This window comes from Artibeus jamaicensis, unplaced genomic scaffold (assembly GCF_021234435.1).
Source record: "Artibeus jamaicensis isolate MK-2021 breed Jamaican fruit bat unplaced genomic scaffold, CSHL_Jam_final contig_718, whole genome shotgun sequence".
Classification (NCBI taxonomy): Eukaryota; Metazoa; Chordata; class Mammalia; order Chiroptera; family Phyllostomidae; genus Artibeus; species Artibeus jamaicensis.
This window is the reverse complement of record NW_026521936.1, coordinates 3,635,264-3,659,578: the sequence shown is the minus strand read 5'-3', so window position 1 is coordinate 3,659,578 and position 24,315 is coordinate 3,635,264. Positions and strand designations below refer to the sequence as shown.

Genomic DNA, 24,315 nt, shown 5'->3' with positions numbered 1-24,315 from the left:
AGCCAGCAATGTGGAAGCTGCGAGGTTCCAGACCCTAAATTATTCAGGAGCTACTCACCCAGTAGTTCAGGTTGATTTATTTCTTACAGTAGCTATTTAAGATGACAGTTTTTTGAAAAAAAGGCAAAGTGAACTCATATGCAACTTCAACGCGTAAAGGAAAGCTTTCACGGCAGTCCTTTTGTGATCAAGTTTTCAGGCTGAAGTTCTCCTTCCCGAGAGGAGAGTCCTTCAACACACCGTATGTTGCGGCACCCGGGCACAAGGACCTGGGACAGCAAACCTCAGTAACATAGCATTTTTCACCAACCCCAAAGTCACCCTGTCAGTGGCTCTGTGTTCCTCAGGCATTCTCTCATTCAACTTCAACCTAACACTCAATGGTCTTCTGGAGAGAGCGAGCCGAGAGTGTCACGCACTCAGGCCCCTTCCCTCGCACGTGGAACAGGGCCCCTGCCCTTTCCTGGTCCCTCTTGCCTTGCCCTTCCCCACCCCCACCCCACCTGAAGTTGCTAAAATTGAGTCAGGCGTATACATCTGTTGAGACTTCAAGAAAACATGACCACAGAAAGGGCAGCTGACCACCACCGACTTTCAATTGTTTGCACGAGCCAATCCATCACTCCCTCGACCTTATGCATCCTGGAGAAGTTTCCTCTCCTGCCCTTTCTAGTCTCCGGGACCGTGCTCCTTTCCAAGAAAGAAGACGTGAGATTTCTGAGTGAAAGCAACCTGTGGAAATAAATTCAGCCTAGTAGCATGATGCAGAATCATTTTTATTTTCGCCGCGTCCTGTACACCTGCTGTTAAGTGACGTCACACCTAAGAGGCTCACGGGAATTTGTGTCCATTTCTGTTCACCACCAGCTTCTGCACGGATGGGGGGACGGGACTCTGGGGTCCGAGGACCACGTCTGCAGAGTTAGCAGCCTCCCAAAAGACGCACATGCACACCCACTGGCTCCCACTTCTGCCCCCAAAAAGCAGCCCATCAGGGTTACAGGTGAAATCAATGACGTGCAGAATCAACAGCAATGAGGGATGTCTTTTTTATCTTTTTAGATTTTTTTAAAAAATTAGAACTATTCTTTCTTTTTGTAACTTTTCTTACTGTTATTCTACTCCAGTTGTCCCACTCTTTCTTTCTTTGCCTTCCCCCGCCCAGCCCACCCCCACCTCCACCGCCACCCCGGTCTTACTAAATTATACCACAATTACTGCAAGAAATAAAATGTGGACCTTTCAAAAAGTAAAATGACCGACACTTCCACTATAGCACCATACTTCTTAAAACTCAAACAACAAAAATGTTTTAAAAATTAGAACATTTTAAAATAGAAAAAACAGGACTTCCGCCAAGATGGAGGCATAGGTGGATGTGCCGTGCCTTCTCACACAACCAAGTTTAGAGACAACTAAATATTAACAACAGAAAACACAGTCAGAACACGGAAAATTGAACTTTTCGGAAGTCCGTTAACAACAAATTCTTCAGCCTGCCTGGTAAGGGGTGAAACCAGCGGCTGGTGGAGCGGGGTTGCGTGGGAGGACTCGGTCAGACGGACTCAGGCGCGGAATCCAGGCGCAGGGTTGGACCTGGTGAGCGACCAAGTGAGCGACCAAGCGAGCGACCGCGGAGGAGACAGCCGGGCCCGGGGCTGCGTGTTGACTGTGGTCGAGCATTTGTGCGCGGGTGGACAGGCGAGGGAGTGGGCGGTTGGACCTGGGCGGCAGGTCCCCACGGCAAGCGGCAGTGGAGGGCGCCGCCATTTCCCTGCTCTGACCCCGCCTCCACATACAGCGTCATAACCCAGCAACTCTGAGCGGCCGGGCCCAGGTGAACCACCTAAGGCTCTGCTCCTCCGCACCCAGCTGTGAGAAACAGCAGAAGGGGTTGCCATTTCCCCGCTCTGACCATGCCCCCACATACAGTGACCTGAGAGTCCAAGGCGCCGCTTCTCACACTTAAAGGGCGCGAACAGACCAAAAATGGCTCAAGAAGATCTCAAAGCCCCAGAGCCTATAAATCTAAGCCATGAAGAAATAGCAAAACTCTCAGATGCACAGTTTAAAACACTGGTGATCAGGATCCTCACAGAACTGGTTGATTATAGCCACAAATTAGACAAATATATGAAGGCGAAACTAATTGAAATGAATGGAATTGCACGGGAAACCAATAGCAATGAAAAGGAAACTGGGACTCAAATCAATGGAGTGGACCAGAAGAAAGCAAATAATGGCCAAACAGAAAGAGTCAAGAAGCAAGAATTCAAAGAAATGAGGAGAGTCTTAGGAACCTTCAGGACATCTTTAAACGCTCCAACATCCGAATTATAGGGGTACCAGAAGGGGGAAAGGCACAGCCACCAGTGGAAAACTTATTTGAACAAATAATAAAGGAGAATTTCCCCAATCTGGCAAAGGAAATAGACTTCCAGGAAATCCAGGAAGCTCAGAGGGTCACAAAGAAGTTGGACCCAAGAAGGAACACACCAAGGCACATCATCATTATATTAGCCAAGATTAAAATGAAGGACAAAATACTAGAAGCAGCAAGAGCTAAGGGGACAGTCACCTACAAAGGAGTTCCCATCAGACTGTCAGCAAATTTCTCAAAAGAGACCTTACAGGCAAGATGGGGCTGGAAAGAAGTATTCCAAGTCATGAAATCCAAAGACCTACATCCAAGATTGCTCTATCCAGCAAAGCTTTCATTTAGAATGGAAGGGCAGATAAAGTGCTTCTCAGATAAGATCAAATTCAAGGAGTTCATCATTTCCAAGCCCTTATTATATGAAATGTTAAAGGGACTTATCTAAGAAAAAGAAGTTAAAGAAACATGAACAGTGAAAGGACAACAAACTCACAGTTATTAACAACCACACCTAAAATGAAAGCAAACTAAAAGGACAGCTAGATCAGGAGTGGAAACATAGAAATGAAGACCTCAAGGAGGGTTAGCAACAGGGGAGTGGGAGAAGGAGAAGGGGGGAGAAGGTACAGAAAATAAGTAGCATAGACAGTAGATAGAAAATAGATGGGGGGGCGAGAATAGCATGGGAAATATAGAATCTAAAGGACTTGAGACACATGGTCGTAAACTAAAGGGGGTAATGGTAGGGATGGGGGAGTAGGGTGGAGGGGAATAAAACAAGTGTAACAGCATAATCTATAAAAAATTAAAAAATAAAAATAAAAAATAAAATAGGTAAAAAAATTTAAAAAAAATAAAATAGAAAAAACAGCATAAAACATAAAGAAAATGATTTTGTACAGCTGTGTAAAATATTTGTGTTTTAAGCTAAGCGTTATTACAAGAGTCAAAGTATTTAAAATTTTTTTTGTTGAAAATGTTACAGTATCTGGCTGGTATGGCTTAGTGGATTGAGTGTGGGCCTGTGAACCCAAGGGTCACTGGTTCGATTCCCAGTCAGGGCACGTGCCCGGGTTGTGGGCCAGGCCCCCAGTTGGGGGCACATGAGGGGCAACCACACATTGATGTTTCTCTCCCTCTCTTTCTCCCTCCCTTCCCATCTCTCTAAAATTAAATAAATAAAATCTTTTGAAAAAAGTTACCGTAAACTAAGGTTAATTTATTATTGAAGAAAATATGACTCTATAAATTTAGTATGGGCTGCATTACAGTGTTGGTAACGTCTATGGTAGAGCACAGCAGTGTCCTGGGCCTTCACGGCCACTCACCACTCACTCCCTGACACACCCAGAGCAGCCTCCAGAAAAACATACAGATGTGAGTTGCATTCCTGGTAAGTGCTCTGTACAGAGATAGCGTTTTCGGTCTCCTGTGCCCCTCCCTGGGCCTCTTCTGTGTTCAGATACACAAGCACTCGCCCGTGAGTTACAGCTGCCTCCCTTCTGTACTGCAGCAGCTTGGGGTGCAGTCCTGTGGCCCATGGGCCGCGGGCTGTGCTGTACAGCCAGGTGTGCCGTGGGCTGTGCCATCCAGGTCCGTGGAAGTGCACACCGTGGCATTCACACCGTGATGTCCTCACCGAATGACGCATTTCCCAGAAGGCATCCCCATCGTTAAGTGATGCATGACTGTGGTTTGCTTAACCATTCACTCGATGAGTGGCATCTGTTATTTGCAGGCTGGGCCCTTACAAGCAAAGCTGCTGGGAATATTTGTACACAGGTGTTCGTGTAAACGTACTTTTTTCATGTTATCTGGGATAAATACCCAAGTGTGCAATTGCTGTGTCATGTCACAGTTGCAGGTGTAGTTTCATAAGAAACCATCACATTGTCCTTCCAGAGCCGGAGTCTGACTTTGCATCCCCACAGCAAGGCAAGGCATGATGGTTGTTCTGCATCCGCAGCAGCATGGACCATTTTTATCTGGGCCCTTCTGATAGGTGGATAGTGATCACTTAGTGTGATGTTAATGTGCATTTCCCTACTGGCTAATGATGTTGAGCATCTTTACATGTGCTCATCTGCCCTGTGTGTGTTTTTCCATGAAGTGTCTCTTCACATCTTTTGCCCGCGATCTAACTGGATTTTTGCCCGACTGCTGAGTTTTGAGAGTTCCTCGCACATCCCAGACACCAGCCTTTTGCTCTGTGGCGTGCAAGTATTTTCGTGAGTTCTGCGGCTTATCCGTTCATCCTCTTCTCCGAGTGTCACAGAGCAAACGTTTTCACGTTAACGAGGTCCCACATATTAATTTTTCTGTGTTTGGCTCATGCTTTTGAGGTGAAATCTCTTGCCTGACAATGGGTCCCGAAGACATTACCCGACTTTTTCCTGAAAGTTCCATTTTACCTTTACGTCCAGGATCCCACTGGAGCTCATTTTCACAGAGGGTGGGAGGCCTACGCTGAGGCACGTTTTGTTGCCCATCGGTGTCCAGTTGCTCGAGCACCACGGCTTTTTCACCTTTGTAGACATCAGCTGGACACACATGTGTGGGTCAGATTCTCTGTCTCGATTGATCGTGTGCCCGTCCCTCTGCCCGTACTCCATAGTCTTTTTTTATCTCATCTTTCAATTACACTTTACATTCAGTGTTATTTTGTATTAGTTTCCGATGTGCAGCATGGTGGTTCAACATTCACATAGGTCTTGTGTCCTTCTTTGCAATCTGTGTGCCTGCTATTAATTTTTCTTGCTTTATTGCAGCAGCTGGAACTTCCAGTATTATGTTGAAAAAGGATAGAAAGCAGACACCCTTGCTGTATTCCCTGAACTTAGAAGGAACACATGCAGTCTTTGGCTGCTAAGCATGACACAGCTGTAGTTTTTTACCATCAGTCCTCTGACAAAATGTATTTTGTCCTTTTTTTCTTCCTCCTACCTCGCCACCCGCTTCTGTTCTCCAGGGCCAAGCGTTCTCCCCGATGTTTCCAGTGCTCACCTGGCCCCATCCACGGTTATCACAGTACTACCGACCCTATTCCACTGCTGGACTTCACGCCCCTGTGACTGTTCTGTAACTGCCAGTCTGTGCTTCTCAACCCTTCCCCCTTTTCCACCCAGCCCCCACCCCTCCACCCCTCTGGCAACCATCAGGCTGCTCTCTGTGTCTACGAGTCTGTTTCTGTTTTGCTCATTGACTCTGTTCTTTAAACTCCACGTGGTGGAAGTGACATCCCGCGCAGCACGCACAGTCCCGATTGCTGCAGCTCCGGGGTAAAGCTTCTGTGTCGAGTGAGTTCTCCGCCCTCGTTCTTCGTTTTCAAGACGGCTTTAGCTATTCTAGAACCCGAGTGTCTCCTTATAAACGTTCAACTAAGCTTGTCAAAAGAAAAAAAAAAGAAAAACGGATCGGAATTTCAATAGGATTTGCATGAAACCTCGAGGTCAGTTTGGGGGTGAACTGACACCCTCACTATGTTGGGTCTTCCAGTCAGTCCCCAAACGTGCAGTGCCTCTGAGTTTGTTTAGGTCTCTCTCTATTGCATCCGCCTTCTGTCACTTTCAGCCTACAGGTCTTAACGTTTCCTTCAGTATCTCACTAAGTATTTAATTTCCTTTGCAGCAAATTGTATAGTTTTTAAAATTTTTTATTTACTTATTTTTATTTATTTTATTATTTTATTTTTTAAAAAGATTTTATTTATCTTTAGAGGGGAAGGGAAGGAGAGAGGGAGAGAAACATCAATGTGTGGTTGCCTCTCATGCATCCCCTGCAGGGAACTGGCCTGCAACCCAGGCATGTGCCCTGACTGGGAATCGAACCAGCGACTCTTTGGTTCGCAGGCCCGTGCTCAATCCACTGAGCTACGCCAGCCAGGGCTTATTTACTTATTTTTAGACACAGGTGAAGGGAAGGAGAAAGAGAGGAAGAGAAACATCAGTGTGTGGTTGCCTCTCATGCACCCCCCACCAGGGTCCTGGCCTGCAACCCAGGCATGTGCCCCCACTGGGAATCGAACCAGCGACTCTTTGGTTCATAGGCCCAAGCTCAATCCACCAAGCCACACCAGCCAGGGATAATATTGTTTTGAGTATCAGTTTTCTACATGTTCATTGCTACTATATAGAAATGAGATTGATTTTTGTGTGTTGATCTGGTATCACACACGGAACTCACTAGTTCCAGTTTGGGGCCTTTTCTGGTTTGTTTATTCGTTCACTTTTAGATTCCTTGGGACGTTCTGTGCAGAAAACCACGTCATCTGCAAATAGGGATGGTTTTGTGTCCTTCTTTGCAATCTGTGTGCCTGCTATTAATTTTTCTTGCTTTATTGCAGCAGCTGGAACTTCCAGTACTATGTTGAAAAAGGATAGAAAGCAGACACCCTTGCTGTATTCCCTGAACTTAGAAGGAACACATGCAGTCTTTGGCTGCTAAGCATGACACAGCTGTAGTTTTTTACCATCAGTCCTCAGGCAAAATGTATTTTGTCCTTTTTTTCTTCCTCCTACCTCGCCACCCGCTTCTGTTTAAGAAGAAGCTTAAGACTTAGGGTTTGGCCCGACTGAGATGACGGAGCAAAAAGAAAGCCCACAGGAGATTTCAGTACTTCCTTCTCCCCCGGCTGGGTTTGCTAGCGCGATAAAACCGAGTTCCTATCCAGAGGCCAGGGGCCCCTGACAGCCCCAATCGGCACCGGGGAGCTAGGCTCATTATCAGGGCCCTTGCACTGGGGTCTGAGCTGAGGGCCCCCTGGGGATGAGACAGAAACTGGCGGTCACACATTAGAGCCTCGGGAGTGGGTGCCAGTCCCCTGCCTGGCTGCGCTGCTCTCCCCGGCGGCTGGCGCTCGGCTGCCAGCCAGCGCTGCCTGCCAACCTGAGCTGGCGATAGGAGAGTCTCGGATACCAGATGCAGGGCGACAGAGTGGCCAGGGCCAGGTTTAGATTTGTGCGAGCTTTTGGCAGCGGCCCACCCAAAGAAGGGAGTGGTCGGACAGGCAGCGAATTAAGACTCCCGTGGCTGGTAACAGTGGCAACCACAAAGTGTAAGCACGGTACCGGGGACCCAGAGCGTAATTCATTTTGGTACGCGAGGGGGATGGGCAGTCTAACCTACAATTTAAAAAAGAAGTGCAGTCACCCTGGCCCTCCAGCTTTCCCCCCTGGGCCCGCCCCCCGCTCCGCGCGTCGCCCCGCCCCCACCCCACCCCCGCGGCGCGCCCCTCGCGCCCCACCCCCGGGCTGGCCCAGGCCGCACCTGCGCAGGTTAAACCCGCGGGAACGCGCGGGCCGTGGGTGCAGGGAGGTGAGCGGTGGTGCGCGGCGGGGTGGGAGGGCGAGGCGGCGATGAGAACGCGGGCCTCCTCCGCTAATGGCCGCGCGGCCCGGCCGGGACAGGGGACCAGGGCCGCGGCCAGTGGGGATGTGCCAGCCGCTCGCGCGCCGGGGTCCTCTTCCCACGCGTTTTCCTCCGCCGGTCGGTACCAAAGCCGCCGGCAGGGGAGGGCAGGCCGTTCCACTCGGGGAGGGGCGCGGGCTCGGCGAGGGCGGGCCGGGGGGCTGGGCCGCGCCGCGTCCCGTTCCGTCAGGTCCGCGCGGAGGCCCCTCCTCCCGCGGCGGCGCGGGGTGAGGCCCCGGCGCTCGGCGGGGCCGCGGAGCCCGCCCCCGCCCCTCCCCACTACCCGACTCCCGCGTCCCCGCGCCCCCGCCCCGCGCGGGGACGAGCGCCGCCAAGCGCATGCTGATCCCTGTCCTCTTCCTCTTCAGGCGGCGCTGGCGGCGGCCCCCCGACCCGCGGAAGCCGGCATGCTGGAGAAATTCGAGTTGGAAGAAGAAGGTGAGTGCCCCCCGCCGGGACGCGCCTCGGCTCCTGCGCCCAGCGGCCGGGCCGCCGGCTCCCCACGCCCCGGAGGCCGCTCACCCCGCCGCGCGCCCGGCCGGTGTGCCGGGCAGCTGGCGATGGAGGCGCGGGGCTGGCGGGGCGCGTCTGCAGTGGCCCGAGGTGCCTCCGCAGGGGAAGCCGAGTGGGGCTCCAGGATGGTCGCTCCTTTTGTCCTTACCAGCCGAACCCGAAAGAGAGCCAGGTGTCATGCAGTAGTAATTGCCTGTAATGTCGCAGGGGCAACCCCCAAATTCTGTTTGTGGTCCGTCCCTGTGAATAACGCAAACTGTCCCCTGATGTGTATTTGCAAAAACACCGCCGCCAGGGTGTGTCGTCTTGTTGTAAATAGGGAAAGTTAAATGGGAAACCCTGGAACCGCCGAGTGACTTGGTCTGGAGTTCAGGTGACTCTGTCACTCCATCGTTCCTGCCGCCTCTTCTCCTCTCGCTGGGCTACCCCCCGCCCTTCCCCCCCTTTCTTCATCTGGATCTTATTTTGAAGCTATTAAAAACGTAAAGGGAATGGTTTGTTCTTTGGCAAAATTAATGTTTAAAATGGGATACAAGGTTTTACCTGGGTCTTACTTTGAAACTCAAAAATTTGAAAGGGAATAATAGCTTGATTTTTGGCAAAATCAGTGGTTCAAGTGGAATAGAATGAGCTCAAAGTGAGAAGAGAACTTTGTGTAAGATGTTTGACAATTTGAGGAATTTGAAGGACTTGCACACTGTCTGTGGACTTGCATTATTTATTTAGTGAGCTTCTCTTTTTTCCTAAGGGTATTGATAGAGTCGGGCTCTGGGAACAAAGAATGTGCCATGTGGGTGCTTGCACCAACTTTACTTTAATTCTCCTGCCCGTGTACAGTCAGGCCCTTCCTTAAATGATACGCACAGTCAACACGAGAATGGTAGCCTGGTAGGTAGCATTAGGCCAGTGCCAACATTTATTTTGATTTAGATTCCCTGTAGTATTCCACAGATATCTTAGCTAGAAAGTAATGCATTCATAGTGATTAGCATTAAAAGTCTGCATCCGTACTTACTCTTAACAAGCAGTTGCATGATATACATTGCAGAATTTTACTGGGACTTCATTTGCATTTTATCCTACTGAGAAATCTGCCTCATTATTCCTTTGTTTCATTATATCACAAGTCAAATTTTGGCCACTGTCCACAGGGCAGTATGGTGTTCCCCCCACCTTTCCATGAAGATTTCCCATTAAAATCCCTGAAATCATAGGGGATTTTCTTTGTCTGTGATGTTAGTAACAGTGAGAGCCTACTGCATTTCATCGTTTTTGCAGATTCACCTGGGCACAAAGGGACAATGGAGGAAGGGTGCTAATTAGAGGGTTACCACAGTCATGGTCCCAGAGTCCAGGCCCAGCTTCAAACCATAGCTCCCCTTCTTATGCAGCTGTGTGACCTTGGACAAGTCACTTAACTTCTCTGTGCCTTAGTATCCCCATTTCTCATATGAGAAAGCACTGTATCGGGGTATTTTGAGGATTAAAGGAAATAGTCCTTACAGGGAGGTTTAGTACAGTGTGTAAACCCTGGGGAAGTGTTATTAACTTCTGTAAGCGTTACTAACGGTTATCTCTTAACTACTGTACTGAATTCATGGACTTCCTCCGGCCTTTATCAATGAATTTTAACACGGAGATTCTTCTCAACACGCGGTTCGATAGGTTCTTTTCTTCCTTGAGATTTAGTGATTTAATTATGTTTCATCGCTCAGAACAGATATATAGGCCTTACTTCCTTTGCCTTGTTCCTGCCAGTGGCGTGAATGTAAAGCAGGAAACCTGAGCACCGAAGAAAGGGAAGTTCCCATTTTTGCTCCTCCGTTCTTATCTCTGTTGCCGTCGTTGCGTTAAACTGTGCCGCACCCCAGAGACACCCCTGCCGGACTTCTCTGGGTTGTTAAGGAGGCAGAATGTTAAGCAATTGCTCTGAAGCTGTTAGGAGAAGGAGTGGTGTTGGCTTGTTGTCTAAAATGCTGCTTTGGTGGGTTTTCTTGTTTTTGGTTTTTTTTTAACTTTAGATTGCTTATTCATCCAAAATACAGAAAAAGTGAATATCAAGCAGAATCATGCATTTATTTTGGGGGAAAAATTCTAACATAAGACATCACACCTTTAAATATCTTGTGAGCTGATGTGCTAGCAGCCTACATAATAGATAGCTGATGAGTTGATCCTCATTTAATCTTTAAACTTCCTCCTTATCCAGATACTGTCATAATTTATGCATTGAGATCCGGAAGCATTACTTAGATGGAGATACATTTAGGGTGTGCGGCAACACACGATTCCTGGTGTTTCGTTACTAAGTATTTTTCTGTTTCCTAATAAATTATAACTGACGCTGTATTTGTTGGAAGCAAATCGGAAGCATTAGTGAAATTGGAGTCATGTCTCAAAATGTCATCTGCTCCTGGGAAGAAAGAAGGAGCCGTCTGGCGATGTCCCCTGCATCGTCTGGGTCTTTGCGTGGATTCTGATGCCACTTCCTGCTGTCAGCTCTGCGGACTGTCACGGTGTGACTGAGGGGCCTTCCTGGAGCGTGGGTGGATGGCTCTGCTCCTTTATGGGAAAATCTTCACTGCTTTCCCCCGACTCTGTACAGGATAAGCACCTGCTTTTCTGCGTTTTCAGCCTCACTGCCTCCTCCCAGCCCCACACGCCGGTGGCAGGAGAGCTTTCTGGGTGTAAAGATCTCCAGAGGCAGGTTCCAGTTCCATGGGTCTGGGGTGGGACCCAAGCGTCTGTGCTTCTGCCAGATCCCTAGGTGCTCCCACCTCGCAGACGCCTCTCTGAGTGACAAGGCTCTGGACCGGGTGTCCACCAGCTTTTGCAGAGGGCCAGCTAGTCTCAGTCTCCAGCACCATCTCTCAGCTCCCCTGCACTACAGTGAGGCAGGTGGCAGCCGGGAACCAGACCAGTCCATAAAACTACATACAGAAAAAGGGCCAGACTTGGCCTGCAGGCGTAGTTCGCTCTGCGTGTCCCTCCCGGTCATGGTACGTCCCCTCCCGTCTCTGTGTCTCCAGGTGTTACCACTTTCGGGAGTAAGGCCTTCTCCTCGCCCAGTGTGCACCCTGACGATCTTATCGGTTCACCGTGGCCCGCCCAACATCTCGCCCTCTCTGTGAGGCCGTGCCCCAAGTCCATTTCTCTAGCAATTCATCTCTTTCCTTCCCCAGTGCCTGCTGTGGCTGGCACATAGTAGGTGCTCAACAGTGTTTTGATGCCTCAATGAGCACAGTAAAGGTTTATACAGCAGTCCCTCATTACCCACAGGGGATATGGTCCAAGACACCCGATGGATGTCGGAAGCCATGGATAGTCCCAAACCCCGCAGTGCCCTGGTTTTCCCTGTGTGCGCACCTTACCTACCTTTTCGCTCGCAGGAAGCAATGTGCGTGCGGCTTCTCTCTGCTGTATCCAAACTGCTGGCATCACTGTGCTTGTGCTTTTGGGTCATCCTTCAGTAAAATGGTGACTCGTACACAGGCACTGCCACGCCAAAGTGGTGGGACCCGATGGTGGCAGAGATGGCCGAGTGACTCACAGGCAGGTGCGTCCACAGGGGGCTGTCCCTTCCTCGGCAGGTCAGAGCGGGGCTGGCGTGACATTGTACCGTGCTACTCAGGACGGCTCATAGCTTAGAGGATGGATTATTTAGTTGGGGAATTTTCCATTTAATGTTTTCGGACCCCGGTTGACCGTGGATAACTGAAACCAAAGAAAGGGAGCCCGTGGATAAGGGGGCGACAGGAGCTCCTTTACGGGAACATGGGGGTCAGGATGTGCACAGGAGGAGGGCGGAGCCTGGCCCTCCTGTCTTCGCCTTCCCGGTTCTGTATGTCTCTGGCTGTCACATCTCAATGCGCCTTTATCAGGATTAACTGTCTTAAACTTACCTAACATTGAAACCCAGCCCATAAATTCGCTCTGAGGGAGGGGAGTGTTTAGCAGCCTGTCCCTGATTAACACACCTGTCATTCTGGCACTTGAAGAGTCTCCTCTGTGGTGTCCCGGCCACCCTCTCTCTCTGTCAGCTGTCATAGGCTCTTCAGTGATGCAGGTATCCCCTGAGGTGCTCTGGTGGCTTTGTCCCCCTGTCCTGCCCCTCCCGCACCTGCCCCCTTCCTTCCTCCCCAGCGGCCCATTCTGTCCTGGCCACTCCTCCTTCACCTGTAAGGCATTTTCCAAAGGACGGCCTTTCGGAACATGTCCCCAAACTCAGATTCAGAGCAAGACGGGTCAGCCCGGACACTGACAGGGCCCTGGTGCAGGGACAGATGGGCAGTGTGTGGACCTGTGGTTTTCGTTCCCCGGGGGATGGGACGCTCGGGGGGAAATGTATAAAAAGAGGGGGGACAGATCCTGGCACAGAGGCTGAGAAACGCCGCTGTGACTTGCTTAGGGGAGAACCGTCTCTGTGTGTCTGAGGTCAACGGGTAAAGCAGTCCCCGTTGCCGAGCTTCAGAGCAGCCAGCTGCTGAGGGAGGCTCCTGCGTGCACTTGACCATTTAAGGAGGATAGAGTGACGGGCTCTGACCTCTGGTGGCAGGCACAGGGGAGCATGAGGGTTGCCGGGGCAGCACAGCTGGGTTGCTCCTCGATCAGCTCCCACCTTCCCAGTTTGCAAACTCACCTTAGACATGAGACTGATTGTGTCTTGGTTATACAAGTAGTTACAACTTGATGAGGTATTCACAATGAAACGTTTTCTTCGCTAGCCGGCCCCACATTAAAGGCTGACCATATTTAGTCAAGTGTAGGTGCACGTTTCATAGTGTCTGAAGTCGGGACATTGCTTCACATGGATGGCATCTTCATTCAGGGAGAGAGAAGGCCTGTCTGGGAGGCCCGGGGCGGGGGGGGGGGGATGTTACCTGAAAGGAAAGGTCCCTGACTGTTAGACAGAGGAGTGTGCACAGGAGGACTCGGGGACTTCCAGAAGTGGGGCCATCTTCCCAAGGAAAGGAAAGGCATCAGGCGCCAAGCCAGCACTCGGTCACCTTCCCTCTCGGGACCGACTCGCCTGCTCCTCCTCGGTGGGCACTCAGCTTGGACCCCGCCTGTCAGGGGACAGGAGCCCAGACCGATGGCCCAGACAGCTGCCCAACACTGCACCCCTCCGAAGTGGGAGCTCTGTGTGGGGCGGGTGGCCCCGGGAAAGTTGTTTCACCTGTGAATTTCAAAGTCCGAAAACTGACTCTACAAGGCATTTGACATTCACTCGGGGGCGGGGGGGGGGGGGGGAATGGAGGCTTCGACGCCCTTTTTAATGATTGTAATAGTTGGCACGTGCTAAGTGCTGTGAGGCCCTGTTCTCAGAGTCCTCTCCATGTAGCTCCTCCGATCCGCAGAACACCCCTAAGAAGTAAATATTTGTAGCATCCCCCTTTTTGTAGAAAAGGAAACCCAGAAAGTAAGAGGTTAAATAAATCCCCTGAGGGGATGTTTCTGGGAAGGGGGGGAACCGGGTTTCCGGGGCCTGTTTGCCTGACCCACAGATGGCAACCCGGCAACCCGGTGTTCGGAAACCTTCTTTGGTTCTCACCTCCTCGCCCCGGGTTCACTGCTGCCCCCAAACCCCTGAGGTGTGTACAGTGGCTCCTTTTTACAGTCAGCAAAGATGACTGTTCCCTTCCCTCCCACACGGCGACATTTTTCTTCGTGGGTGTCTGGCTGCTGGTTTCCATGATGGTTCTCATTCTTCTTTCCTTCTTTGGTTGGGTGACAGGCTTCGTGAGCCTGTTCACATACCGCCAGTTGCTCCCCTTCCCTGAGTTTTAGACGCGGGGGCCTCCCTGTGGCCCGTCCTTTCCGCACCCTCATCCCCGCCCACCCTCCGTCCCTCCGTGGCTTTGGTTACCACGGCTCCCGCTGCCAGGTGCTTCCATCCCAGGGATTGAGTTACCGCGGTGCTTCAGTAACTGATGATCCCAGATGGGCATCTCCAGCCAGAGCTCACCTGAGTGTCCGGTTTCCTCCTCGGTGCCTCTGCTGATGCATTTCTCGGCCCGTCTGTTCTGGTCTCCTGCCCTCCACCCTCCGCCTCCTCTTTTTTTAAAGCCACTCTGATTCCCTAAGTGGCACTGTTTCCACCGAGTTTATCTGCTCTTCCTTTTAACAAGAATGGTGTTTAGCTGAGGCTGTCTCACTGCCCCCCATCTAAGTAATCAGAGCCCCTCGATTCTGTTGCCTGAACGTTAGCTCACAGGCACCTCTGCCCCGCTCCAGGCCAGGCCCCCACGCTCTGCATTGGTTAAGTAGCCAGACCTCTCCCAGCATCCACTCTGCCCACTCTGACCGCCTTGATGAGCTGCGTCAGAGAGATTTTCTACAAACACCTGCCTAGCCGAGTGACGTCCACGATTCGGAGCCTGCGGTGGTTTTCCTCTGCGGGATCCCGTGTTTCTCACGCTGTTCTGTGAGGTCCCTGCTTCCCCTCGGCACACACCTGTCTCCTCGCGTCCCTCCTGCTCTCCTGGCCTTTCAGTTCTTCTCACCACCAGGGCCGGGACCTCCGTGCTGTCTGCACCTCGCACAGGCTGTTCCCTCTCCCTGGAGTGTTCTTCCCTCTCCTGGGCTGCAGATTGCTGCCTGCGTGTCACCAGCTTGGGGAAGCCGTCCAGAACTTCACACGTGGTATCACGACCGCTTGCGGCGGGGCTGGGCCGTGCAGGAGAAATGCGTTCACTCACTTCCTCCGCTGTTGCATCGTAAGCTCCAGGAGGCGGGGGGTCTGAAAACCCTCTGTACATGCACAGAGAGAAAAGCTTTGGCATCCGCTCCAGCACAGACACTCAGTCTGCCTCCCGGGTCCGTGTTGTTTCTGAAGAGGAGTTAAGGCGTCTATTTCTGTCTGGGGCGACGAGAGGACGTCCTCCACTCCAGTTAGTGTGTGCTAATCCCAGAGCAGTGTCGCCGTGGAAGGCGACTCGGGCGTCTCCCCCCTGGAGCAGGGAGACCAGATACACTGGTCACCCCGGGGAGGGGCAGCTGCACGCCACGCGGAGGCGGTGTGATCGCTTGCTGATGTAACGGGGGTCCGAGGGAGCCTTCCAGGCCCTTCTCTCGTGGTCGGGCTGGTGCAGACGTGAGGGAGAGGCTGACGCACCTCGGGGAACGAAGGCGGGCAGTCCTTTGGGGAGGTAACCAGTATGGGAGCCTTTGGGATACATTTGAGTCACTTTTGTTTTTTTAATGTTTAATTTGCGGTGTCTGTCTCCCTCCGAGCTATTTCCTGTGGCTTCCGAAGGTTGTGGTTCGTGTGTTTTTGGTCATATTAGTTCATTTGTAATGAGCAGGGTTATCTCCTAGATTGTCACACGTTTCCCTTGAAACTCAGCGTTTACTCCCTCAGGACCTTGTTTGGACACCCACGTCCACAGCCTCCTCGTTTATTCCGATCCTCCCTGTGGCCCTCGCTGTCACCTTGACCTCTCTGGCTTTGGGGTGTGCCCCCCTTGCAGCTGCGGGTGTAATTAGAGTCGCTGTGACTGAGAGCGTGACTCAGCCTGGGTCCGAGTCCCGTTTCTCCTGCTTCGCAGCCGCGAGACCTCGGGCCGGGTGTTTGAGGCCTCGCTCACTCGCTCGCTTCGCGTGTGAGCAGGCAGGAATAGCAGAGCCCGGCCGCGAGGGTTCCATGAGGGTCGGACAACGTGAGCATAGTGTGGTCACTCCCAGTGCCCGCCCTGGCATCGCCGCCTCCAGAAACGTCACCTCGGCCATGACTGGTGCAAAGACCAGAAAGGCAACTCAGCACAAACCTCAGGTCGCTGTGAGTGCATCCCCCGGGGGGCCGTTTGCTGTCCTGACTCTTCCCACGTGCCCCCTGGGCGCCCTGTCCCTTCGGCAGCCTGAGCGACTGGCTGTCGGAGTTCCTCGGTCTCCGTTCCTCAGGGTCACCCTGCAACAAACATGGAATTGTCCCCACTTTACAGAGGAAGAAGGTCAGACTCACAGGGGTCCCGTCGGTGGCTGCAGGTCACACAGGCTCACAGCAGGTCATGGCAGTTTGGGTCCAGCTTCCGTCTGGATCTGCCCCCCTCCTCCCTCACTAGCTTCCTGGCTGCCCGGCTAGAGTCCCCATCGGCAAAGGCTGGCTGCCTGCCCCGCACCCTGGAGGGAGGGCCCCGAGGCCCGCGGGCTCGCAAAGGACGCTCCTGCCGTCTGCGCCCCACCCTGCCAGTAGTCACTGCGTATCTGGTTGGCAGTTGTAGTGCTTACCAGCACTTACCTGTGTCACGGGAACCATGGCGTGCCGCTTCGGGCAGCCGGAGGCCCAAGGCACAAGGATCTGTTGGAAAAGGCTCAGCCCCGAAGGTGTATAGGCAGTGGTGGCCCCAGGTTCGGACTCTGGTCACCTGTACCATGTCCGTCAGCGTGCGTGGTGCCAGCCCACTGAACTCGCTGCACCGGGCTGCCACGTGGACGCCTGGGGGCGGTTTGCTGAGTACCCTCACTTACCCCTCTTCCCTCTCCTAAAACCCTATGAACTACTTACAGTAACCCACCAAATCAATCATAGGACGTGGTCTCGCTCAGCAAAAATGAAAGCTTAGATCCTGGAAGAACAGACCAGTGAAGTGGATAAACCTTTGCCAAGTCTGTTTAAAAAAAAAAAAAAAGTGGGTGAAAATGCAAAAAAGCACTAGAAATGAAAGGGCTTTCTTATTTATAAGTGCAGACATTTAGAAAATAACATTTAAAAAACCCTGCGTATTTCAAACTATACCAATAAAACTTAAAATCTTTCAATCACTTTTGAATGGATTTTATAAATGTGCATTTTCCTGATTAGTTGATGATCCCTTTTGATCAATCCCTATTAAAGAAATTAAACAGGCATTCACTAAATTGCACACTTGAAATGGGTGAACGGGGCGCATATGAACTTGAACTATAGCTGACTAAAGCCCTTTTGTACCAGGAGCAATGAAAAGTCCTCGCCCCTCCTCAGGCAGAAGTAGTCCCAGCCTGTGGGTGGGCGGGTTCCATAAACCCCACTGGGAACAGTTCCGGCCTCTGTCATTTGAATTATTTTAGGGCACAGGAAACGGTGGCAGCATCCCAGCTCATTCTTGACATCGAAACCAGATGACAGCCACAAAGAAGACAGCAAACGATCAGCCTGACGCTGGGAATCCAGGCCGAACTCCTGCAGAAACGTCAACGCCGTGAGGCACATGCAGACCTGGGAGCTGGCAAGGTTTGTCCTGAGGTTCCTGAGAAATCCACCGAGGGAAGGAAGACCAGCAGATTCGAGAGAGCCCTCCAGGCCTCGCCGTAGACATTGGAAGAGGAGTTGATAAAGTTTAACACATGCTCCTTCCGCAAGGTCCTTAGGGAGCTCCAGAGACAAGGACACTTCTTCCGGTTGCCGAGCATGTAGTGGACAAGGGGGTGGGGGTTGGGCAGTGCGGTCCCAGGCATTGTCACAGTCAAGGTGGTCCTCGCTCTCCTGACAGGCGTGGAGCATGACCCCTGCGAGCTGACCTGGTCCTCACTGTTGCTGCAGCTTGGCAGTTGGGTCTGTTTCCTGAAAGAGAGGAAACATGGCTGCGATGGAGGCCTCCGTGGTGTGGTCCCTGGAATTCTGCGTGAAGACACTTAAAACCCTGCTGGGGGTCACCTGAATTTCAAGGCCACTGCTGTGTCTGCCGGAGACATTCCTTAGGCGTCTGTGGCAGCTCCTTTGCAGTAGCCAGCTGGGGAAGCTGTGTGCCTTTCCTTACCCACACTCTGCCTTCCTTCGTCCTGTTCGCCCTGGTCGGGAAAGGCAAATGCATCCCTTCCTCGGTGGGCTCTGGACTCTCAGCACGCAGGAGAGCAGACGCAGGAAGCGTGGGAAGGAGAAGGATCGAATGCGTGGCATTTGTTCTGCTACCTTACGAGTCCTGTAAAATTACATTTAAGCTGTGACTTTGTTAATATTCCCATTTCTAAGCACTTCAGGAAAATCTGTGAGTTTCATGTTTTCCGTACACTTCTAACTTCCGCGTTCGCCTTTTTTAACCTATTTCTTGCTCAACTATCTGAAATCATTTTCTAAAAAGAAAAGATACCATATGCATATAGTAAGCTTGTGTTTCTAAATTGTATTTTATTTTTACCCTCACCCAAGGACATTTTTTCATTGCTTTTAGAAAGAGAAGAAGGGGGTTGGGGAGAGAAACATTGACATGAGAGAGAAACCTCAGTCGGTTGCCTTCTCCTATGCACCCCAACTGGGGACTGAGCGTGCATCCTGGGTACATGCCCAGACCGGGAATCAGACCTGCTACCCTTCAGTCAATGGGACAACATGCCAACCACCTGAGCCACACTGGCCAGGGCACTGTGTTTCTGAATGTTAAAATAACTAACATAAACATTTTTTTTAATCTGAATGTTAAACCCTGTGGCTTGCTGGCGTTTCTAGCTGATACAGCGAGGCCAGCACAGGACAGGAGCTGGTCAAAGGGAGCAGTCACTCTTCTGTGCTCCAAGGCTTTACTCGCGCCCCTTGGCCTGAAATCTGCAGGGTCCGAGTCAGTCCCAGGGGTGTTCGGCCCGAGCAGAATTAATTCTCTGTGCGGCCGGAGGTTCGGCGACGTCACTGCAGGATCACGGTTGTTGCAGGGGCCTCTGCTGTTTTCTGACGTGCCCTCGGTGCCTCGTGTCCCTCTGCGTCATTGGGCACTCGAGGCCAGCACTCAGCTGTCCCCGCCACCTCCTCCTGCCCTCACTGTCTCTGTCCCCTTCCCTTGGTCCCGTCTTTGTCCCACAAACAAATGGTCGGTGACAGCCTGCTCTCTTGTTTTCACACAGTTGAGGCTGGAAGTGCCCAAGAAGCACACAACCTTGGAGTACGTTCTTTGCAAGCTCTAAATTCAAATTCCCTGTGCGTGGTTTTTAGAAGTCGTTCATGACCATAGTGTTTATAAAATACCATAGACCCGCAGTGGGATGGGAACTGATAAAGGTGTTTTGCTGCGTTTTTCAGGTGTACAATAGTGGGAACGTTTTCAGGTCTTCGGCCATCTTATTCAACTTAATAACATTTCTTTGTCCAATAGAAGTGGAAAACAGCTTCAGTATAAAATATACCTGCAAACGCTTTTAAAGCTGTAGATCAGTGCTGGTTTGCCTTAAAAAAAAATTTGCAGGGGGCACTTCTCCCAGATCTTGTTTCTGTGACTGAAAGCATCTGTTTCCAGTCCCTCAGTCTTAACAAAGGTCGGCAACAAAGTGTCTTTATGGGTCACTGAATCCGGACCCACCAGTACTCTTTTAACCTCAACCACATTGTTACATCCCTCTCTCAGATTAGAGAGGTAGCACAGTGATTCACACTTGGTCCTTTGCGTTTTACCTGGGAGTCTGCCGGCAACATACAGTTGAGCAGGCCTGTCCTAACACCCTGTTCCCTGCCCCCGAAAGCCACGGTCAAAAGGAAGGGCAGACCTCCACCTCCAGTGCAAGGCACAGACTCCAAAAGCGAGTAGGTCGCCCAGCTCCAGTGGGAGTGTCAGAGCTGGCGCAATTCCTTCTGACTTGAGGGCCTTCGGGAAGGGCTTGCGGGCCTTGGAACTGAACTCCGAAGGCGTGATTGTTTCCCCAGGCCGCCGTTACACATTGCCCCAAACTCAGTGGCTTAGACAGACAGGCCAGCGTGGAGGCCAGAAGTCTGACGTCAGGTGTCGGCAGGGCTGGTTCCTTCTGGAGGCTCTGAGGGAGGGTCACCTGTACACTGCACGGCAGCCTCGGCTCGTGGCTGCGTCAACCTGACCGCTGCCCCTGTCTTCACTGGCCATCATCACCTGTGGGCCACTCTGTGTCTTCTCCTCTTCCCTCTTTTTTTATTGTTCATATTGATTTTAGAGAGAGAAGGAAATGTGGATTTGTGGTTCCCACTTAGGTATGCATCCATTGGTTGATTGTTGTATGTGCCCTGACTGGGGATCGAACCCTCAACCTTGGTGTATCAGGACGATGTTCTAACCAACAGCTGCCCAGCCATGGCCTCCTGTTTCTCTCCTGTAAAAATCGTTGCTGATTGGATTTAGGGCCCACCCTCACCAGGATGATGTCATCTCAAGGTCCTTACTTGAATTACATCAGAGAAGACCTCTGTTTTATGTAAGGTCTTCTTCTGATGGGCCAGGAGGGGACGTCTTTGGGAGCCCAGATTCAACCCCCAGCAGAAGGGCACGTGGGGCGGGAAGGCTCTGTTCTAGAAAAGAGAAAAGCGCGTGCAAAGCAAACACGGAAAAAAGGAAGATGTTCCCAAAGGAAGTAGCGGTGGGGTCCTGGGTGGGGGGTGGGAGATCCCTGGGGGATATGGTGGGTTAGAGGTCAGCTGCTAGAAACCTGGAGTGATTGGGGACGGGGGGGCTGGCGTAGGCGAGAGGACCTGCCAGGAATTGTTGGACCGAGAGTGGTAGGTCGTTGGACCTTTTAGAAGCAGACACTGCTCCCTGCCACGCTTTTCCTCTTGAGTGTGTATGATTGTTCACATTTGAACTTAGATGTTGCATTTTCAAAGTGTTTTGTTAACCTTCGCACATTGAACGTTTTATCATATACTTTGTACTTCCCAACTCCCCGCTTTGGCAGCTCCCCCAAACAGCGGCGTTGGTCGGCGTCGGGTCAGCGTCGGGTTCACAGGTTACTGGGAGGGTGGGGGGGTTTCACATTGTTCCAGGAACAGCGTCCTCTGGTAGAACAGTAACTCCGTAACTATGCTCCTGTCCAGTGATACATAAACTAACAAAAGAATGGAACACTGTGATAATATCTGAACCCCCGTCACCTGTTGAATAATGCAAGTTTGAACTTCATGCCTCCCCAGGAATTTTAATAATGCATTCCAAACAGCCTGTTATTGTTGAATGGTTTTGCTGGGGTTTTTTCTTTTTGGTTTGACTCCAAATTACTCTGGTTTTCTCTATTTCAGTGCCTTTTCCCCTGCAAGTGCAATTCGAGGCTTCATCATAGTGTGAATAGCACAGATGAGGCCACCCAAACTCAGCTCACACTGAGGGTGGAGAAGCTCTGACATTTTAGGCTATTTCAGTTTGTTTTCCCAACTTAAATGCTAACACTTTCGTTACTGATGTTGTTCTTACCATATCAATAATAATCTGTTCATATTGCAGACCAGAATAAATTTTGTTGTAATTTGTTTTACATATTTAACATTTTGCTTCTGCTTCATTGGGCCAAGCTTTTTACATTTTAAAAAAGTTTTGTATTTCCTCCTTGAGCCCCAGAACCCCATTCTAATCATGAGAAAAATGTGGGACGTTCTGGCCAAGGGGTGTCCTCTGAGGCGCCTGCCCTGCCCTCCACCAGAGCAGGGAAGTTCCAGGTCTCTGTTAATAATTTGTTCGTGATCACTTTATCGGTTCACTAGTTGCAGCAAATGTACCCTACCACACAAGACGTCAGTGATGGCGGAACCCGGCTCTCACGGTCGGGGTGCACAGGAAGGGGCCCAGGGTGCCCCACCCCCATGCGCCCGCACTGCCAGAGAACCCCACAGGCCCAGCTTTCCACCAGTCCCGCTGGTGGGAGGCCACAGGTGTGAGCAAGGGTGTCCTGGGAGGTTGGGGCAGAAGGGGGGTGGAATTCCGAGCCAGGGCGGACTGGAAGGACCTTGGAAGGAGCTCCACACCTCCCCCCAGACCCATCAGCAGAACACAAAGCCTGCCCAATCCTACGTAGTGGTGGGTGGCAACTCAGAGTGTAAAATAGCATCCTGAGTCCACACTGAGACAGACAGAGGGACAGAATTCTGGTCATGTCTGTAGCTGCCCCGCCCTCAAGGAGGTGGAGCCTAACCCCCAACCCTGTAAGTGCCAAGACCACAGTGTGGAGGGAAGGGATGGAGTGCAGCGGAGAGGCCTGGCAGCTTCTCACCTGAGCCAAGTGATCCCGGGATGGGTCACATGCACAGCAGGCAGCCTCGATGTGGCGAGTGAGGTGACCTTTTAGCTCAGGGTCTACCTCCCAGAGCACAGCCCCAAGACTGAGATGATGAGAAAACCATCTCACAAATCCGAAGACATAGCCATTTCCTGGAATACCTGCCCCACACCCCTCTGAACGGTCAAGGTCACCAAACACAGGGTCTGACAAACTGGACAGTCCGAGGGAGCCTAAGGAGCCTGATGACTAAGGTGCCCTTCCTGTGTGAGATCCTGGGGCAGGAGAAGGACACAGGGAAGTGAAGGGAATCCAGTAGAGCGTGAACTGCAATAGTAAAGGCGTCGGTGTTGGTTCGTCAGCGGCGGCAGTGCCCCAGAGTAACAGACCGTAAAGCCGTTTAAAATAAAATGTTTAATTTAGCCCTGACTGGTGTGGCTCAGTGGGTTGAGTGCCAGCCTATGAACCAAAGGGTCACAGGTTTGATTCCCAGTCAGGGCACATGCCTGGGTTGCGGGCCAGGTCCCCAGTAGGGGGCGTGATAGAGGCAACCACACATAGATGTTTCTCTTCCTCTTTTTCTCCCTCCCTTCCCTCCATCTAAAAATAAAAAATAAAATCCTTTTTTTTAAGTGCCTAAAACAATAAAATGTTTATTTAAATATTTTTTAAAAGTCAACAGAGAAATTAAGACCACACGAAGGGGTTAAAAATTAGAAGTTCAAGTGTCTTTTTTCATGGTAAAGTTTTAAGATTCCATTTCAGATATCTGTATCACAATATCATCATCTATAATGTGTGTGCTCCTTTTATGAAAAGGTTTGATTTAACCAATAAACAGAACCTCTTGTCAGGGTTCCTTCCTGGGAGATGGGTTGTTACATTTTATTATAGTTTTCCCTCTTGATCCCATCCACTTGAATTTCAGGATTTGGCCGGCAGGGTGTCACTTACATGTTAGTTCAGAGCGTGCTTAACTGCGGCGACCCTTTTGGCCTTGTGTCTGCGCACATCCCCCAGTCAGTAGGCTGCGGGGACGCATTCACAGTCTGTCTCCTTGACGACGTGGGACCAGCGACGGCAGAGACAAGTCAGAGGCCTGTGCGCCCCGTTAGGAGAGCTTTCTGAGTTTCCGTTCTTCCCCAAGCACCTCCCACGTCCCGGACGTAAATGTTTCGGGGCACGTGAAAGCACTCGGACGTGAACGTCAGCGTCCCTTCTCTGACTGCTCCTGTCATTCACTCCTGAGTGCCCGCCTCTCCCGGGTCGTGCTTGAGTTGGTGTGGTGACGGTTCTGCCCCTGTTCTGCTGGGGCAGCGGTCGGGGACTCCAGCCTGTAGCACTGCGGAGGTGCTGGCAGCAGCCTGCTGGCCCTCCAGAGCGTCCACACTCTGGTTTGGTCGTCCCTTCCTGGGGCATTCTTTGGCAGCTGGCCTTCTGGGCACAGGGCAGAAATGCCAGAGGTAATGCCCCAGGTTGACCCCTCCTAGCCAAAGACGGCGCGGGGGGTGGGGGAGGGGTTACAGTGAGATCGTCTGGGTCCTGTGCACATGTCACAGCCTCGACCCTTGAGACACAGAGCTGTCACCTGCTTGCTGACACGCCCCATCTTGGCTTTTTCCTTCCCTAGCTCACTTCCCTGATCTAGGCCCAGCTTTGGGAGGACGCACACTAAGACCCTATGCAACGCACAGGTGTCGACGGAATGAATTAATGTTCTAAATGAGTGCGAGCCTGATCATTCAGGGTGTACCCAGGAAAGAAAAGAATGTGAGCGCTTCCAGGTCACTATGAATGGGGTGTAAAGTGATGGCTGAAGAGAAATCCATAGAGGCCGCCGTACACACCCGGAGGAGGGGTCATCGTCCAGCCTCTTCCTCACCCTTCGCAGCTCAGGGGTGGTGGCCGCCTGTGAGAGTGACCCTGTGTGACCCTGCAGGGAGGTCAGAATTAAAGCAGGTTGGGAAAGGGTCACGTAGTTGACCGTGAAGTCGGCAGAGCAGCCGGCACACACTGCCTGCCGCAGCAGGGACCTAAGACTCAGGGTCCTCTGGTTAATGCATGCTCTTTAACTGACTCCTCTACCGAGTGCTGTGGGCAGTCATTTGTCC

The 24,315-nt window shown here is 51.6% G+C and overlaps 1 protein-coding gene across 11 annotated transcripts in view; it reads left to right on the top strand.

The window, feature by feature from the left end:
* Positions 1-24,315, top strand: part of PRKAG2 (protein kinase AMP-activated non-catalytic subunit gamma 2) — a 196,361-nt gene that overhangs the window by 139,259 nt on the left and 32,787 nt on the right. For 5 of the 11 annotated variants that reach the window (XM_037131946.2, XM_053671958.1, XM_037131944.2 and 2 more), the window contains one exon: positions 8,152-8,221. The exons of 2 other annotated variants lie outside the window; for them this stretch is intronic. In XM_037131946.2, coding sequence (XP_036987841.2) covers positions 8,152-8,221 — 70 coding nt within the window. Of the gene's footprint in view, positions 1-7,620; positions 7,691-7,741; positions 7,862-8,151; positions 8,222-24,315 lie in introns of those variants that run through there. 4 more of the 11 variants (XM_053671963.1, XM_053671962.1, XM_053671961.1 and 1 more) reach the window with 2 other exon arrangements.